The 17433-nt window shown below is 52.7% G+C and overlaps 4 protein-coding genes across 6 annotated transcripts; 1 reads left to right on the top strand and 3 right to left on the bottom strand.

Annotated features, from left to right (window-relative positions):
* Positions 1 to 204: 204 nt before the first annotated feature.
* On the bottom strand, positions 205 to 8809 carry LOC120955052 (maternal protein tudor). 2 transcript variants are annotated; one of them, XM_040375526.2, is made up of 8 exons: positions 8614 to 8809; positions 7534 to 7827; positions 5439 to 7459; positions 5165 to 5362; positions 3824 to 4488; positions 3510 to 3738; positions 2675 to 3437; positions 205 to 2597 (listed from the first exon to the last, which is right to left on the bottom strand). In XM_040375526.2, exons 3-8 carry the CDS (start codon positions 7376 to 7378, stop codon positions 753 to 755), a joined length of 5640 nt encoding a protein of 1879 aa, XP_040231460.2. In that variant the 5' UTR covers positions 7379 to 7459; positions 7534 to 7827; positions 8614 to 8809; the 3' UTR covers positions 205 to 752. The 2 variants fall into 2 exon arrangements, with proteins under 2 accessions (XP_040231460.2, XP_040231459.2); XM_040375525.2 differs by having other exon boundaries at positions 7578 to 7827; positions 8614 to 8808.
* Positions 8810 to 9099: 290 nt separating this feature from the next.
* LOC120955056 (ran GTPase-activating protein) lies at positions 9100 to 11460 on the top strand. The gene is made up of 3 exons (XM_040375530.2): positions 9100 to 9402; positions 9530 to 9852; positions 9921 to 11460. Exons 1-3 carry the CDS (start codon positions 9297 to 9299, stop codon positions 11286 to 11288), a joined length of 1797 nt encoding a protein of 598 aa, XP_040231464.2. The 5' UTR covers positions 9100 to 9296; the 3' UTR covers positions 11289 to 11460.
* A 23-nt stretch (positions 11461 to 11483) lies between these two features.
* Positions 11484 to 12289, bottom strand: LOC120955062 (uncharacterized). The gene is made up of 2 exons (XM_040375540.2): positions 11887 to 12289; positions 11484 to 11811 (listed from the first exon to the last, which is right to left on the bottom strand). Exons 1-2 carry the CDS (start codon positions 12183 to 12185, stop codon positions 11484 to 11486), a joined length of 627 nt encoding a protein of 208 aa, XP_040231474.2. The 5' UTR covers positions 12186 to 12289.
* Positions 12290 to 12434: 145 nt separating this feature from the next.
* On the bottom strand, positions 12435 to 17417 carry LOC120955053 (uncharacterized). 2 transcript variants are annotated; one of them, XM_040375528.2, is made up of 4 exons: positions 17166 to 17417; positions 15942 to 17111; positions 15737 to 15875; positions 12435 to 15654 (listed from the first exon to the last, which is right to left on the bottom strand). In XM_040375528.2, the coding sequence occupies exons 2-4, from the start codon at positions 17072 to 17074 to the stop codon at positions 12538 to 12540; spliced, it is 4389 nt and encodes a 1462-aa protein (XP_040231462.2). In that variant the 5' UTR covers positions 17075 to 17111; positions 17166 to 17417; the 3' UTR covers positions 12435 to 12537. The 2 variants fall into 2 exon arrangements, with proteins under 2 accessions (XP_040231462.2, XP_040231461.2); XM_040375527.2 differs by having other exon boundaries at positions 17185 to 17417.
* Between the last annotated feature and the right edge of the window lie 16 nt (positions 17418 to 17433).

The following is a 17433-nucleotide window of genomic DNA, read 5'->3' as shown; positions in this document are numbered from 1 at the left end:
ATCATTCGTTTAATGGTTTAAGGCGTTATATTCGTGAAAAACAATAATTTGCATACGTTAGCATAAAATGGGTCTACTAATAGTTCTTTGATGAGAGATTGAGAGTTCATTTGGTTGTAATTCCAGTTCTATGCGGCTCTCACTCGGTCCCTTCTTTGCTAATATTTTCGTTTCTTTTTGCTTAGTTTCTTCTCCTACACATCCCCATTGTAAGTGTGTTCGACTAGCTGGATAAAATCAGTGCAGAGTTTAGTGAAGATATGATGAAATAACGTAAACGTGACAATACCACGCATAAATAAATCGTGCGATGAGCTCCGGGATGATGATGATGATGATGAGGCGGCGCGTATTTATGTTAGTTTAAATTCGTTTGAGTCTGTAACACGCTTCACTAAAACAACAGCAACAACAAAATCATAAATGAATGAATGAATGAATGAATGAGTATAAATCATCAAACTTACAATTTAAATCTCTATGAGTGCATATTTTAATTCAATAACAAAAAAAAAGGAAATTTAATGTTTCTTAACTCTATACCTCCTCTCTTTATCGCGTTTTTCGATTCATCGTTACACCGCACGAAGGGGGAAGGATACTCCCCACACCGCATCGCATTCCTTTGTGCACTCGAAGCGTATTGCACTTCTGGCGGGAAGCGAAATCGTCGATCGTCCCCCTCGGTGCCGGTGTAACGGTCGTTTTTTTTTTTGCATCACAAAGAGCACAAACCAACACGCACACACGGATCAGTTGTTCTCGAGAAACTCCAGATCGCTGTTCGCTCTGAAGAAAGCCTGCTTCGGTTTGGCCCGCTTAAGTGTATCGCTCGAACCAACACCACCACCACCAGCAGCGGAAGTACCGGAAGCGCTGTTGATCAAATCATCACCCACCACGATTTCGTCGACGGCATCCTCTCGCAGCAAATCCTCCACATTGACCCCGCCGGGCGTGAACAGCCGTATGATGAGCGGATCACAATCATTCCGTACGATTTCGAACGTAAACACAGCCTTGCCCGAGTCGGCCAGCTCGGTCAGCCGGCTGCGCAGCCGGCTCCAACGCACCGAACCGAGCGTTATCTCATCGGTCGGCAGATAGTGCTCCAGGCAGCACTTCTTCGCCAGCCGGGACATTTCCTCGATGCTCGGGGGCATCTTGCGCAGATCGGTTGCCGCCGCCCGGTACCCGTAGTCCACCAGCAGCACATGATGGTAGGTCGCCTGACCGCCCTGAACCTCCGCCAGCACGAGCGCCCGACAGTACTTCCCATTGTGCACGAGCTGCGCCAAGCAGAACAGCCCATTCCGGATGTCGCCCTCCGCGATCGGCTCGCAGTGCTTCGCCTTGGCGGCCAGCAGCTCCTCCATGTTGCGCAGCGCATCGAAGCTGTTGTTGAACTGGATGAAAAATTCGGCCGGCGAGTTCACGTGGCTAACGTGCACCTTATCGTCCTCCAGCTGGTAGCTATCGTCCAGCCGATTATCGTCCCCGAGGAAGAAGCTAGCGCTCATCGCATCCGTCGCCGATCCGGTGCCCTTCTCGCACAGCGCCACCAGCTGGTCCACAATGTTGCGGCCCTCGTGGAACAGCTCCACGGTAGCGAACGACGTGCCCGGGCTGTGCAGCTGCACCGTAAATACCGTCTGTCCCATCGCCGTCAGCTCGGCAAACTTTTCCTGCGCCGCCTCCGACCAGCTCTTCACGTTCTCCGGCAGCCGCAGCGCACACTTGGCGCACAGTCGCGTCAGCTCGGCAATGCTCGGCTCGAGCTGCTTCAGCTTCTGCACCGTGGCCCGGTTTCCATAGTCAATGAACTGCACCTCGTATTCGCCCGGCTTCGGTATGGCCAACACCTGCACCCGGTACCACAGCGTATCGTCGGCAAACTCGGCCAAGCAGATCATGTTCACCTTCGGCTCCTCCACGTCCGCAAACTTGCTCACGTCCGCCAGATAGTTGCCCATCACGTCGAGCGGATTGACGTCCCGCTCGAGCTGCAGGTAGAACTCGTCGATCGATTCCGTGTGGCTGGTGAAGCAGCGCTGCCCGGACGGGACGTACAGCAGCCGGGTGGCCAGCTTTTTCTCCACCAGCATCTCGGCAATGTCCTTCTCGCCGCTGCGCACGCTGATGTAGTGTACGCCCTGCGCTTCGGCCAAAAAGTGTACCTCGACCTCGTCGAGCGCACGCAGTATCGTGGTGGCCACCTCCTTCCAGGCGGCCGTCTTTTTGCGTCCCCCCTTGGAGGCGGACGCGGCAGCGCCGCTACCCTCTACCTCGGCCGAGGCGGGTTGGATCAGCATCGCGCACTGTTTGGCGTAAATTTTCCACTTCATCAGATCGTCGTTAATGTCGCGCAGCGTGCTCTTCTTGTTGCTCGTCACGATGTCCGTGTGGCCAAAGTCGACAAACTGGATGATCAGATCGTCGTGGCTGTCGATGATGAGCGCCCGGTACCAGAGGTCGTCGGCCGAATACTGGGCGATGCAGTACCGATCGGCGGAAAAGTCGCGCAGCGGCGGCAGGGATGAGGCAATGATTTGAAGTGTTTCCTGCAGCTGATGCAAATCTCGAAGATCACTCTCGAGCTGGCGAGGGAATTTTGATGGAGAAGTGAGAACATATATTTGAATAAAAAGCATCAAACTCAAACGATCCGGCTTACCTGTATGAACAGCTGACTCGGATTATCGACATGACAAATCTTGGCCCGTATCTTCTGATGCTTCGCCTCGTGATCCTCGATCGACGGTCGTGCAGGGCCGCCCGGCGTCGGTGTGGACGATTGGCGCTGATTCAGTATCGTTTCGTAATCCAAATCCGCCACCAACTGACGATCCTTCAGCACGCTCACGATGCTGTAATCGTTCGAGGTGATGTCCACGATCCAGATCCCGTTCCTAAACTCGACCACCTTCAGCGACAGCTCGTACGACCCCGTCAGCTCGCTGATCTCACTCTTGATGCGCTCCTCCTCCACACCGGCAATGGCCGCCATCGGCAGATGCACCCGATGCGCGAACGCACTGTGCTCGAGGAACTTTGCTTCCAGCGCCTTCAGCTCACTATGCTTGATCTGCTCGCGGAAGCCATAGTCCACCAGCAGTACCTCGATCTTTTCGATGTCCTGCAGCGAGACGATCTTCGCCCGGTACCAGTTTCCGTCGTCCTGCGACCTGGCAGCGCACATTTCGTTCATCGCGAGGTTCGCACACGGGACGGTGCTCTGCTGCTTTTCGTAAAACTCGTACAGCTCGTCCGCCAGCTTGGTGATCGCCTCGTTCCAGCGGGCGTTCTGGACGTACAGACAGTTGGTGCTTTCCACGTGCGTCACGTACACGTTGAAGTTGCTCATCAGCACCGGCATCTCGGCGATCGTTGGCTCCGGCTGGCCCGTTAGCGTGGGTATTAGCAGGGAAAGTATCAATCTGAAAAAAATACGTGTGAAGCGATATTTTTATCTATTTTTTTTTTTCAGGACAATAACAAAGAGCACATACTTTTCATCATTTGATACATCGACCACCTGTGCCAGGCAGTAGCGCTGGAGCCATTTTTCACGCAGCTCCGCCACCGTGTCGTCGGCCGAAAGGGTCGAATCGCAGCCGTCCGTTCGGCAGCAAAAGATCGCCTGATGGCCAAGCAGCTTCACACGCAAATCGTTCAAGCTTTTAACCTCTACCAGCTGCACCTTCAGCGTTTGCCCCTTCAGCCGGGTGAGATCGATATCTGCACAGTTGAAAAAAGACATTTTTAACAATCGTTCTCAAAATAACCGCTTGGATATACATCCGTTCGGTGTATCCCCACATACCAACGTAAACCTGGGCAATGAGATTATCCTCCAGCAGCTGCTCCTTGAGATCGCGCCCGAGCGAGTTCACCTTGCAGTGATATTTGCCACCCTCGACACGCTCCATAAAAACGGTCTCGAACTGCTTGTCGTTGCTAATGTACGAGTCGATGCGGCTCTGCAGCTCCTTCACCTCACAGCGCAACCGGACTTCGGGCAGGGCGCACGCAATCGCCATCGGGGCGAGCCGAGTGAAGCGTCGTTCCACCAGCCAGAGGTCGTTCGCCGACAGCGCAAGCTTGTTACCGCCGTCCACCAGCTCCACCTTGTACTTTTGGGCCGACTCGTTGTACTTTAGCACGCGCCCACGGTAGAACGCGTTATGTTTGGGGTGGCGTACGACCACGATCGAGCCGGTGGATGGTTTTGCTGCCTTGCCACCGCCGGTGCTTTGCTGCTGTTGCAGCTGCTGCTGGTGCAGCTGCTGGTTGCTTTTGTTGCGATAGTACTTCTGGAGCTGCTTCATCATTTCGTGGTACTTGTCCTCTTCCGAGCGCAGCCGGACGTAGAACTGTTCCGGCGAGTACCACCAGGAGAGCACCACGTCCTGCTTCGTGTCCAACGGCACCGTCTGCTCCGGGAAGGTACTGCGGTACGGTACAAACTCATCGGCGGGTTGAGCGTTGCTGGGAATGCGAAAAAAATAAGGAGAAATTAAATTAATGCTATGTTTTGCACAACATGCAAAAGTGACTTCTACACAATGCTGCAAAATGTCACTGTCAATGTCATAAATAAATCTGACTGAAGCAAAATCCATGTCAGCGTCACGTAATCATTTGTGATAATCAGAGATGATACTCAAAACGATTGATGTGTCCGATGCATGGTTCGTGACATTTTTACGACCAACGCTTGGTCAGTCACTATGTCATGACTTTTTTTACTGTGATCAGTTCTGCAAAATGTCACTGACATAGTCAAGACAAATTCCGGCTGAAACAAAATCGTGTCAGCGTCACGAGCTCTATTGTGATGATCAGAGGTGAGACTCAAACAGTTGTTATGACCATCACATGCTTGGTGACATTTTGTGCAACAAACTCTTGGTCCCAAAATTATGTGTCAGTGATCATCACAATAGCCATGGGGGATATACGGTGCGCGAACATGCTCGAGTGCCGAGTGTTTGACCCTACAGACAATCAAAGCAGACCGAGCGAGAAAGAATGCTCATGGTGAACATCTTGTGAGGCTCATGACATTTTGCAGCACTGCTTCTACCATCACACAAACACTTCAAAAAGACCATGAAAACCGTTTTTTCCATTCCAATCGATCATCGACGTTCTGCAAACTCACCTTTCCGCGGAAACCACTGGAGCGTAAGCAGTATTTGCATGATCTTGTGCCGCATTACGCACATCCATCTTGTTTCGTTCGTTTCGCTTCGCTTCGTTACCACCAACAGCACCACCGACCGACCCCTGGACATTGGCTGGAGGGCTGTTCGGTTCTGCACAACGATCATCATGCTCGTAGTAGTACGGCATTTGGGTTCTGCAGGAGAAAAAGAAAGACAAAGGTATGAGGAGCATTCGAAGCGTAATTCCAGGGCCCGGGGGGTTCGTCTTACCGTTCCTTATTGAACCTTGGAATGTCATTACGTGCGCCAGCTGGCGCGATTGTGGCCGCGCCAGTTGCCGCCACACGCTTTACGTCCTGCTTGCTGTTGCTGGTCGATGAGTCACGGCTGCTGTGATTGCTATCACGTCCATATCCAGCGTTACCACCACCACCGGAGCGAGCATTGCGCGGAGGACTGGCCAAGTTACCGCCCGTTTGCAGATCGTACGCCGTGCTCTGATTGCCCGGCAGCGGTGGCCCACCGCTCCATTCATCGTTGGTCAGATCGATACAGTCGCCCTGGCCGGAGGAAACTCCACTGGAGGAAAGCGGAGCCTTTCCCGAATCGCCACTCGTTCCCAGCTGATCACCCTTTGCAGTGCCAACTGCTCCCCCGGACAGTCGTTTGTTATTTTGCTGCTGTTGCTGTTGCTGTTGCTGTTGCTGTTGCTGTTGCTGCTTCTGCTGATTGTTGGCCGAATCCTTCACAAACTTCACTGGGTTGTTCAGCTTCAGCAGCTTCTTCGACACGTTCAGTACGGGCGATTCCGACTCGTCCAGCAGATTGACGATCGTTTTACCGTCCCGCACATCGCACACGATCAGCTTGAACGGTTTGCGCTCCTTGTCGACACCCTCGGAGAGCATTTCGAGCTGGGGCGTGGAAAGATCATCGCTGGTCGATCCTTCGAACCCTTCCAGGCAGCATTCGAACGCTTCCGGCCGTTGGTGAACGAAGCTCGGCGACAGCCGCTTCAGTTGCACGCGCTGCGCCGTGATGATGTTGCCGTAATCGATCAGTCGCACCCGGATCTTCGGATCCGTTTCCACCACCTCCGCCCGGTAGTAATCGTTCGGATCGAGACTGACGGCGTACGCGTCTCCAACGCCCACCACCGCCGGGGTACCGCTCGACTGGCAGTGCACGATCAAATCGTCCATCATTTTATCAAACACAGCCACATTGTCCAGCCGGTGGACGTAGAACTGCGAGCACGATTCGATGTAGCGTATGACCACGTTATAGCTAGCGCCACGCTGAAGACTGCCCAGGGCCGGGTACCGGTACACCTGCTCGCGACAAAGCTTCTGCAGCCGGTTGAACAGGTTTTCCCCACTCTCGTACAGCTCACAGTACGACACGAAGGCGGCACCCTCGGGCGGCGTCACCTTAAGCGACAGCACCTTCCCGGCGACCAGCCGCGAGAAGATCCCGGCCACGTCCGCGTTCACATCCTCCAGCCGGCGCACGTTCGAGAGCGCGAACCGGGTGGAGAATATTTCGTAGCGCAGAAATTCGGGTGGAATTTCGAACAGGCTGCCCGGGTGCACCGTTTCCGAGTGGCCGTAGTCGACGAACGAAACGGTACAATTCCCATCCTGCCCCAGCGCCGTGATCAGTGCCCGGTAGACCATGTGGTTTTGCGAAAAGCGGGCCAGACAGGCCATGCCGAGCTGCAGCTTGCGGTTAATCGCTCGCAACGGCACCCGGGCCAGCGCGCTCATCATCTGCGTTAGCGCGGTGTGGCACGAGTGCAGCTGCACCATGAACTGTTTCGGGCCGTTCTGCACGTACGACACGGTCACCTGGTACAGTGAGCCCACGGTCAGCGTGCTGGCATTGAACGTTAAGCTGCCGGGCGAGGCTGGCGTAATCGAACGTCCCGCGCCGGTTCCGTGCGCTCCCGGCTGGGGGGTACGCAGCACATCGTGCTTGCGCGACTGGCTGCTCGACCGTTGGTGCGCTTGCACCGGGAGCGTGCCTCCCCCGCCGTTCTGCAGGTGCGCACCGGCACGGGGCTGATGTTCGTGGGGCGGCGGCGCGGTGTCCACGAGATGCGGAGGATAGCCAAAGTCGCCGAGCACATTGCGGCCATTGGGATTCGGTGCAGTGCGCAGGGAACGGGCCGGTTGCAAGTTTTTGGCCGCCTGGTAACGATTAATATTCATATTCACACGCAGCCCCTCCTTCGCCCTTTGTCGCAGTGTGCCCTTCTTCCTCGGGTAACTCGTGCGCGTGTGGTCTGGTCACTGCAAAAAAAAGCAAAAGAAACCGAAGAAAGGCAAAGAGTTAAATCGGAAACGAACGACGTAACTGTACGTACGTGCCGCGCAAAGCCCGCCGTACGCAAGCCAAATCAGGACTTACACAGCGCCTACCGCGATCGAACTCAGCGGAAATCGTTTACTGTGCAAGACCAAGATGTGCGTCGTCGTCGTCGTCGTCGTTGTTTGTTACACAGTTTCTTTTACTGTCGAAACATTTTCCACTCTCCGGGGCCGTGGGGAAGGAGATCGTTTCCCTCCTCTCTCTTTCTTTCTCCTTCTTTAACTCTTTCACTGCTTCACTGGGCGTTGGACTGGGTTGGTGTTGGCGGTAATGATGATGATGATGATTGCTAAAACGAAATCGAGCAAAGCAAACACACAAACGGGGTGCGTAACTAGGGTGCAGCAGCAGCATTACGAATGGACGGAGAAACTCCGCAAGAAAAACGTTTGAGGATTGTTGTTTTTTTGTGTGCTTCTCCTTTTTCCAACGCATCACTTCATTTCCACCATTCCGCTTGTGCATTTCGTTTGTAGGTGGGGTAGGAAAACGGCCTACTGGGGATGTGCGCCACGTGGGGAACCAAGACCAAGACCCCACGCAGCAGAAGGTGCAACCGAGCCGAGAGATGTGTACCGTTAGTATCGTGTCTCGAACCGTTTCCTTTAAATGTTCGTTCAATGAAATGTGCAATCGATTAATCGCGCAACTGGAGATATTTTTCCAATTCGATTACAGAGATCCTTCATTGAATTTCTCTTCCGTGGAAGCTAAATCGGACACGAATCCCACTGGTTAGATGCTCCTAGCCGGATTAGGATCGGGGAAGGGGTAATCCGATCGGTCACAACTCGGATCAATCGCGCTACCCGTAATCGGAGGTAATTAACCTAATCGATTACAGAATCACATAAACAGGGCGTGCACCTATGGGACCATTGTTCACAAGTCCAACAATGGAGCCATTTCTAGATTTTGGGGACAGGGCAGCGCTCCCTGGCAGTGGGAACCTGTAGGAAAGTTTTCCTCCTCACGCACACACACCGACTCGCTTTTTTCACTACCTCGTTTGTTGACTTTCTGTTGACTAATTTTCACTGCGAAACCACACACATTCCAGTGCACATTTACTTACCAGAACGTGGGACGACAGAAGCAAACGCCGTTTCCGTAATCTGATCCCGCCTGCTAATTGTGCTGTGTTCGTGGTTCCGGTGCCTCCTTTCCCTACCGAACGTATCGTCGAAATGCGCCGCTAGCTCTGATTGGAATGCAACAAATGATAGTGGAGAAATGAAGTAAGCCAATCTGCCAACCCCCTTGGGCCCGCCATCCCCCAGCCCTCCCACGCACGAAACGTCAAAACCCTTCACAACTACACTTTCAAAAAGCATCGCCAGCGAGCGAAAATCGCACCGATTTTTTTTAATGATTTTTAAAGAGACTTTGAACCTTTCTGCTTCATTCGTCTCTGCAGAAAATTGCACAGATTTGGAGCGTTGGCGATGCATTTTGAAAGTGTAGTTGTGACGGTTTTTGACGTTTGGAGTGAGGGTTTTTTTTTGGCCTGCGGGGACTGTCAAAGTGGCGGTTGCAATTTTTGACAGCGGCGGTAACCTTGAAGAGAAAAAAAACCGACAACGGTAAACATAACCTCCCGCCCGTTTTGCACCCGAGAGACAAGCGACAGCATCAGCGGCGTAGCGGCGTTTGTTTTACTTTGCAGTAGAAAAGACGCGCAAACACACTGAATTTCGCACGTGAACTGTGAAAAATTGTGAACAAGCACCTGCGTGTTGGTTTCCCCCAAAGAACGATATGGCGTCCTTTAACCTGACCGCGATAACGAGCGCACTGACCGATCTCGATCAGCACGGCGTCAAATGGGTCGGCAAAGCGTCGAAATGGGGAACGGAAGCGGAAGGTAAATATGTTCGCTCTGCACACACCTGCCCGGTGGTAGAAATGCAGTTGCGTGCAGGGATCGATTTTACAGCACGATGTTGTCATGGGCATGTGTTTTCCCCCCTTTTGTGTTATATTTTCCCCAGCCAAAGACCTGATCGATGCGATAAATGCGTGCAAGGATATGCGCTTTCTCAATTTGGAGGGCAACACGCTCGGCGTGGAAGCGGCCAAAGGCATTGCCAGAGCGCTGGAAAAGCACCCGGAGCTGAAACAGGCCCTGTGGAAGGATCTGTTTACCGGGCGCATGAAGGAGGAGATCCCGATTGCGCTGAAGGCGCTCGGGCAGGGCATGATCACGGCCGGCGCCCAGCTGACCGTGCTCGACTGTTCCGACAATGCGCTCGGTCCGAACGGGATGGTGGGGCTGGTGGATCTGCTGAAGAGTGCCACATGCTACACGCTGGAGGTAGGGATCGGGCGGTGTGTGTGTGATTCCTTTGATGAGCCTTACTAATTATTCATCCTTCTGAACAGCAACTGAAGCTAAACAACTGCGGTCTCGGCATCGAGGGCGGCACCATGCTCGCGAAAGCGCTGCTAGAAGGACACACCGCTAGCCGGAAGGTGGGCAAACCGCTCGCGCTGAAAGTGTTTATCGCCGGGCGCAATCGGTTGGAAAATGCGGGCGCCAAAGCGCTCTCGGAAATGTTCGCCACCGTCGGCACGCTCGAGCAGATCGAGATGCCACAGAACGGCATCTACCACGTGGGCATAACGGCGCTGTCGGATGCGTTCCGGGTGAACCGGAACCTGCGCATCCTGAACCTGAACGACAACACGATCGGGCCGAAGGGTGCGGCGGCCCTGTCCGTGGCCGTGCAGGATCTGCACCACCTGCGGGAGATTAACTTTGGCGACTGTTTGCTGAAAACGAAGGGCGCCGTACTGATCGGGGAGGCGCTGCACCAGGCACACACCGAGCTGGAGGTGATGGATTTCGGGTACAACGAAATCGGACCGGACGGGGGCTTTGCGCTAGTCAATGCGTCCGCCAACAAGGGCAGGCTGCGCTCGCTCGTGCTGAACGGCAACCAGTTCGGCGATGAGTGCTGCGAGCAGATGAAGGAGCTGATGCGAACCTACGAGCGCGACCGTGCCATGGAGCTGGAGGAGGATGCAGGCGATGTCGACGGGGAGGAAGAGGAAGAAGAGGACGACGATGATGGCGAGGAGGAGGAGGAAGAGGAAGAAGAGGACGATGAGGATGAGGAGGACGAAGACGAAGACGACGATGAAACGGCCGATGAGGACGAGGACGTGGATGAGACGGTGGAAGGGTACGGCGAGGGCGAGGAGGAGGACGCGGAGGAATCACTGCTAACCCGCATGAAGCAACACAGTATGAGCAAAACGAACGGCGGCACTGCCCACGACGCGTCCGCCGTGTCGATCGATCTCGACACAACGCTCCCGTGCACGGTCGATTCGTTCATCCGCCAGCACTACCCGTCGGAAACGCTGTTCCAGTCGCTGCCGGACAAGGATAAGGTGGCCGCCTTCCGCGACTACCTGAAAGCGATCCCGCAGGAAGACTACCTGGTGCACACGGCCTTCACCATCCTGAAGTGTTCGGATCTGTGCGAAAGCCAGCCGGATGCGCTCGCCGTTGCGCTCGCCCTGTACAAGGATGCGTTCGAGTTTGCGCGGGCGAACAGGCGGCTGAAAAGCTTGCGCAACTTTTTGCTCATCCAGCTCGGGCTGCTCAAGTCTGAGGATCGGAGCTTCCGGCCAAACTACAACGTGCAGAACTGTCAGCGGGCGTTGCGCGACGCGCTCAAGCAGAATCTAATACCGGAGGAGGAGACTAGCATGTTCAAGACGTTCCTCGATCACAAGGTATAATGGCACCAAAGGTTCTCTGTGCGTGTGGTGTTAATGCCGATGTAAATGAGATTTGTTTACTTTTTAATTATTTAAAAACATACATGATTCCAAGAAAATTGAATTGCAAAAAAAAACGAAGTATAAATCTCGCCTCAAAACGATCCAAAAATTGACGCTCCTATAACGATAACGATCTCTTGGTTTGATTCATTTTTAATGCTCCGAAACATTCCAGCATGCGTAGGTAATGAAACACGCCTGCTGGCCACTGTCGTCTTCGTTGTTGTTGTTGTGCTGATCGTTCTCGATCGACTGCTTGGCGACTGGTAAATATCTACGCCGGAATTCAACTTTCGTGCAGTGCACGATCGTTTTAACCATCCGCTCCGTGTCGTAGTGAGCGTAGGAGAAGGACACGTTCGAGACGGGAACCATTCGCGGAACGCAATACGCTGTCGACACGAGGACATCATCCGGACAATCCATCTGCACGAAGGCTAGAAATCGCTCCATCGACACCGGTATGGTCGGTTCATTACGTCTGAGGAACAATGAAATGGATATTCTTGGTGATCTTGCTGCTCCGATCAAAGATCATATTTCCTGGCATACTTACAGCTTAATATCGGATCCTTCAAATATCTGCACAGCCAGCTGTGGAGACTGTTCTTTGGAACAATCTTTGGCGCCATCGGAAGACGACGGGATGTGTTTGTAAATGCATGCTGACACCTTGAAACGACTCCGCGATGGATTGACGATCGGTACGAGGAGCTCGTTGTTGTTGAGATCGGTAAACAGGTTCGAGCTGCCGGAAGTAGCCGACGAATAGCGTCGTCGCCGCTTGCGGCTGTTAAACGGAGACGATCGATCAAGATAATTCATTCGAATCATAAAGGATCGAAGCGAAGCCATCGCGATTTGGGAGTTTCTATCACTAAAACTAGTCAAATAATGGACAGAACAAGCATAACACGTATCTTACGGAATAGTGAACTCTTTCTACTGCTGCGTCAATGCTTAAAATGGCTAAAAGCGATGGCGGATTCGGTACAGCACGGTGTCCTTCAAGATGAAAAAGATGTGATTGTATGTGCCCATACTCATGACGTCCCAAAAAGCAACTCAAAAAAAAGAATACTAATTTATTTCATTTCAACACAATTCTCATGTTAAATCATTTATTATATACAACTATTAAAGTCCACACGGTTGCTTTCAAAATGCATTTAACACTGGCATAAAACTAACGGTCGCGTATTACATTCTACGCAAGATCGTTTGGAGGTGGATTGTCCTCCGTCGATCGTTCGGACGGTGCACGGCGCCGTTGGAAAATCTTCATCAACACACTATTACCTCCGATCGGTGTGATTCGTCGTATCGTACGTTCCTGCTGTGGCTGTGCGGGTGGCGGTGCGGGCTGGTGATCCGTATGATGCACTGGATCAGCATTTCTGGTCACATCAGAGGCGTGGCACGTGGTGGGCGTTTGATTTGTCACCTCTGTGCCACCCGGAGGACTGTCGGACATTCCGAGTTCTAGCAGCGTAATACGCAGATCGTTCATCTGCTCGCCACGTGTATGGTGCAGTTTTACCAGCTGCTGGTTAATGTCCATACGCTCCGAGTTGAGCTGCATGATCATTGCGTCGATTTGCGCCTTGCGGTTGTACAGGTCCATCGTTTCCGCATCGATCGATTGTAACCGCTCGGTGATCTCATACAAAGGTTGGAATCGAGTCGGCTGCTGTGTCGGCTGTGGAGTTGCCACTCTACGATGAGTGGTAGGTTGTTCTTGCTCTTGTGCCTGTTGTTGTACCTGTTCCTGGGAAGCACTTCTATCGCCATAGCGTTCCGTTTCCATCGGTACACATTTCTGTTCGGAATCACCACCCAAAATGTACTCCTCGGTCGCCGTTGAGGTATCGAGAGGTGGTTCAGGTGACGGAATCCGTTCTATATCTTCCTTGCTATCCACGATCGGCTCTGTTGCTGGGAGATTCGAGATCGATACACTATCCAATGTGGCAGCACTTTGCTGACTTGCTGGTGGTTCTGAGCTACACTGATGGTTCGTTGCCTCTGCTAAAGGACGTTCCTCTGGATCCTCATTCAAAACGCCTTCTACAAAGGATGTGTCTGGTGTGCTGAATTCCTGTGAAATCGATGCCGAACGAACTCTTATGCACGGTCGATTCACTTCAGCGAATGAGTTGGGGGAAGCTTGTACCGGTTCTGAGGATACAACATCATCCCCATCACCAGGTTCACCACCACCACCGTCTTCGCCAGTTTTGGAGGTATAGTGATCGTATGCTTCGTTCAAAATCTGATCCTCCCCTGACAGTGAGGACACGGACGAAATACGCTCCGATGCACCGGAATGCGGTTCACCATTCTTTTCCGCCGCCTCACGATGGCAGATCATATCGGGGCTATTGGCCTGCATCCAACGGTTCCATCGCAGCTTGTTCTTCGGCACCTTTCCCATATGCGTATCCGGCACGATGGGAGGATTGGTGCTACATTCGTTTGTCATGTTGGGTGCTGTTTCAATCTGCCACTGTCCTTCAGCGGGAATCGCATCCGCCGGCGTAGTAGCATTCTTTCTTTTCCGATTTACATCCTTTGGTGGCAGAAGTTGTACTTTAGCAAAGGGCAACGCTTTGCGCAGCGAAGGACAAACCATCGCCAAATAGTCATTGTTACGCAAACGGTCCACAATCACTTCACCATCTTCTGATATTATTCGCGTATCGCCCTTCTTGCTCAGAATATCTTCCAGATGTTTTTCAATCGCGCTTTTACAGCGCTTTTTACGCCGCTCGATGAGTCGTTGAAAGATAGGGATGTTGCTGTGTTGCTGCTGCTCCTGTCCGGTTGGTGTAGCAGTAGTAGTAGTGGCTGGTGCAGCTGCAGTGTCCGTCGCTTGATCGGAATTATTGAGTTGATTCTGTATGCTATCATCGCCGTCTGCATTAGCAGTGCTTGGCGTTTGACTGGGAAGTGGCACGTTGAGACTAATGTCACTATTTGTTTCTAATCTTGTTGAACCATTGCTGTGCAATTGCCCAACACCACCAGAAGCGAGTTGTTCGGTTCTATCAGCGCTTTGTTCTTTGTCAATGAGCGCCGCTTCTTCATGATCGTCTAATCGTCTGTTGAGCTCCTCTACCGTGCTGATTCTTAAAAAGGGAACATTCTTTTCAACCCGCGTCGGTTCTACTTGTGGCGGGTTGCTTTCCATCACTGAGTTAGTATTTAATTGATTAATATAAGCTGACGGTGTTTCCTGAACTTTCAAAATCTTTGATCTATTGCGTTGCTTGGGGGATATTTTATGCTTTGGAGCAGCACGTATGCTACTTTCTTGAGGGATGTTTGTTGCTACATTGTTGTTTATTTGCCCATCGACCGTTTTAAGCGTGGACACAGCCTGTACCCCACCCTTCCCGTTCACGCCCTTGCCTTTAGGGCTTTTCATGCGATTGGGTGTTTTCGCTTTAGCGGACGGAGTAGTCACTACCGGGCTCTCCGCATCGTCTATGCATATTATTGCATTGCCATTTGGTACACTCTTTTGCTTCTTGCGCCCTGGCGTGGTAGGTGACGGTTTGTGAGCGACTCGCACCTTTGTGAGAGTTCTGTTGGAAGATTCCGCCATTTCCTCCTGGTTTGTTGTACCCCACGGCACGGCAGTGCCGAATATTGGCCCCAGCATTCCATTTCCCTCCACGGGCTGGGAGTCTTTAGCAGCGTCTGCCACCTGCTCGAACGGTTCCGAGTCCGTGTGGGTCAAATCTTCCAAATCCAAGTCCAACGCCTGTCCGATCTGTGCCAACAGGGCCGGCGGTATCTTGTTCGCATCGATCGCCTCATCCGGCTCCACGCTTCCATCCCCATCGACACTCGCACTTCCCAGCTCATTCAGGCCGATCGTTTTCAGCTGCTTCCGCACCTCGGCACGCAGCTTATTTTGCGCGTGTCGGTTCAGTGCCGTCTCGTACTTGCCGCCCGGATTGTCGATGATCTGCTTCAGGTCGTACTTGCTCATAGTGGTCAGCTGGTTAATTAGCTTCTTCGTCACCTGTTCGGCACTCTTCTGCAGCAGGGCGGAGTCGGCCGCGTTTACCACGGCTGCGTCACGCATAGAGGCTTGCGTTTCTTCGTCCGCTTGCTTTTCCGACTCCGTCTTGGAGCTTTCCGTTGCTGCACTGTCCGCACTGGCCGATGCGAGCGCTGCGGCTTCCGTCGGTTTGAAGGGAACATTAAGGTACGTCGTTTCCTGCATGGAAGCCGCCTTAGAAAGCATCCGCATTGCTTCGTCCGCAATCAGCTTGTCGATGAACGACATGGACCGTTCGGGCTGGGGCTGGTTACTCTGGAAAGGAAAGGGAAAGCGTGGTTGAAAATGTGGATCGTGAAACACTGTAACGAACTGCTCCAAACCGGCTGGTACATACTTCACGCTTGTCATATTTCATCAATTGATTGAAAAAGAAATGAAAAGCTTCAGCAGAGCTTTCCCTACAATTGTGTGAATATTTCCCAGCATTCGTTCGTGACGTCTCGCCCCATCGAGATCTGTTCGGTCGTGAGCTCCTGTGATGGTTAGAATGAAATTAACAATCAATTCACCTATAGCCCCTCCAAACGAATCTTACTTACCCGGGGGATCTACGTTCTCTCCAGGGACGACGGCCGGTGTAAGCTGCCGATCCTCGTCCCCCTCCTGACGAACCCGTTCTCGATCGCTCGTCTTCGTGGTGTCGTTTTTCATCGGATCCGTGCGACCCATACCGGCTTTGTTCGTGGGAAGAATGCCGGCTGTAGGGACTGTCACGTCTCCAGACACGATTGCCATAGCGATCATTTTGCGACTGATGCCGTTTTTTATATCGGTCTGAGTTACGGTGCCGATACCTGTCCGGTGATCCACGGGACGTCCCTTCGCCTTTACTCGACTTCCACGGTGCTCGTTCCGGCGATCCATTGCCCCGGGATGACTCTTCGTCTTTATTTGTCCTCCATGGCGCTCTTTCCGGTGATCCATTGTCTCTGGACGGTCCTAAGCCTTTACTCGACTTCCACGGTGCTCTTTCCGATGATCCGCTCCCACGGGACTCCCCTTCGCCTTTACTCGATATCCACGATGTTCTTTCGGGTGACCTCCACGGTGCGTTCTCCGGTGAGCCAGTTCTCGGGGACGAGCCTTCGTCTTTATTCGTCCTCCACGGTGCATTCTCAGGTGATGCATTCCCCCTGGACCACTCTTCGCCTTTACTCGTCCTCCACGGTGCATTCTCTGGTGAGCCAGTTCTCGGGGACGAGTCTTCGTCTTTATTCGTCCTCCACGGTGCATTCTCAGGTGATCCATTGCCCTTGGACGATCCCACGCCTTTAGTCGACTTCCACGGCGCTCGTTCCGGCGATCCATTGCTTCGGATCGGTCCTTCGTCTATATTCAACCTCCATGGTGCTGTTTCCGGAGATCCATTGCCTCTGGACGACCCTTCGTCTTTATTTCTCCTCCATGGCGCTCTTTCCGGTGATCCATTACCTCGGCACGACCCTTCATCTATATCTAACCTCCATGGTGCTCTTTCAGGAGATCCACTCCCACGGGACGCTCCTTCGCCTTTATTCGACCTCCACAGAGCGTTTTCCGGTGCTCCAATTCTCCTGGACGACCCTTCGTCATTATTCGATTCCGGAGCTCCATTGTCGCGGGACGACCCTTCGCCTTTGCTCGACTTCCACGGTGCGCTCTCCTCGTTCCGGCTCTTATCGGGAGGGCTCATAGTGCAACAGGAACCATGTGGCACACTAGACCAGAGGCTGCAAGCACATTTGGTTTGTTAATTTAGATCTTACGAACAGGTTTTTACCTACATGACTGTATGCAACTAACGTTCAATATTCCGCACCACGATTCCCGATGAAGGTTATGGTGTCTGGCAGTGTCCTTCGGTTCTACATTCACTTCTTCCGATTTATTTAACGAGAGTAACAATATTCCACGGCGCTATCGTAGCTACACAATCGGCTATCCATGCTCCATGGGAACAAAGGAACAAAAGCAATGTTCTGTGAATTTATGTTTTTGCGCGGCACAAAACCACGACTGTGCGGGCCACAGTGCGAACTGTTTTGTAATGTT

Source organism: Anopheles coluzzii, chromosome 3 (genome assembly GCF_943734685.1).
Source record: "Anopheles coluzzii chromosome 3, AcolN3, whole genome shotgun sequence".
Taxonomy (NCBI): domain Eukaryota; kingdom Metazoa; phylum Arthropoda; class Insecta; order Diptera; family Culicidae; genus Anopheles; species Anopheles coluzzii.
Note: the sequence above shows the minus strand (reverse complement) of the source record. Positions and strands in the feature narration are given on the sequence as shown.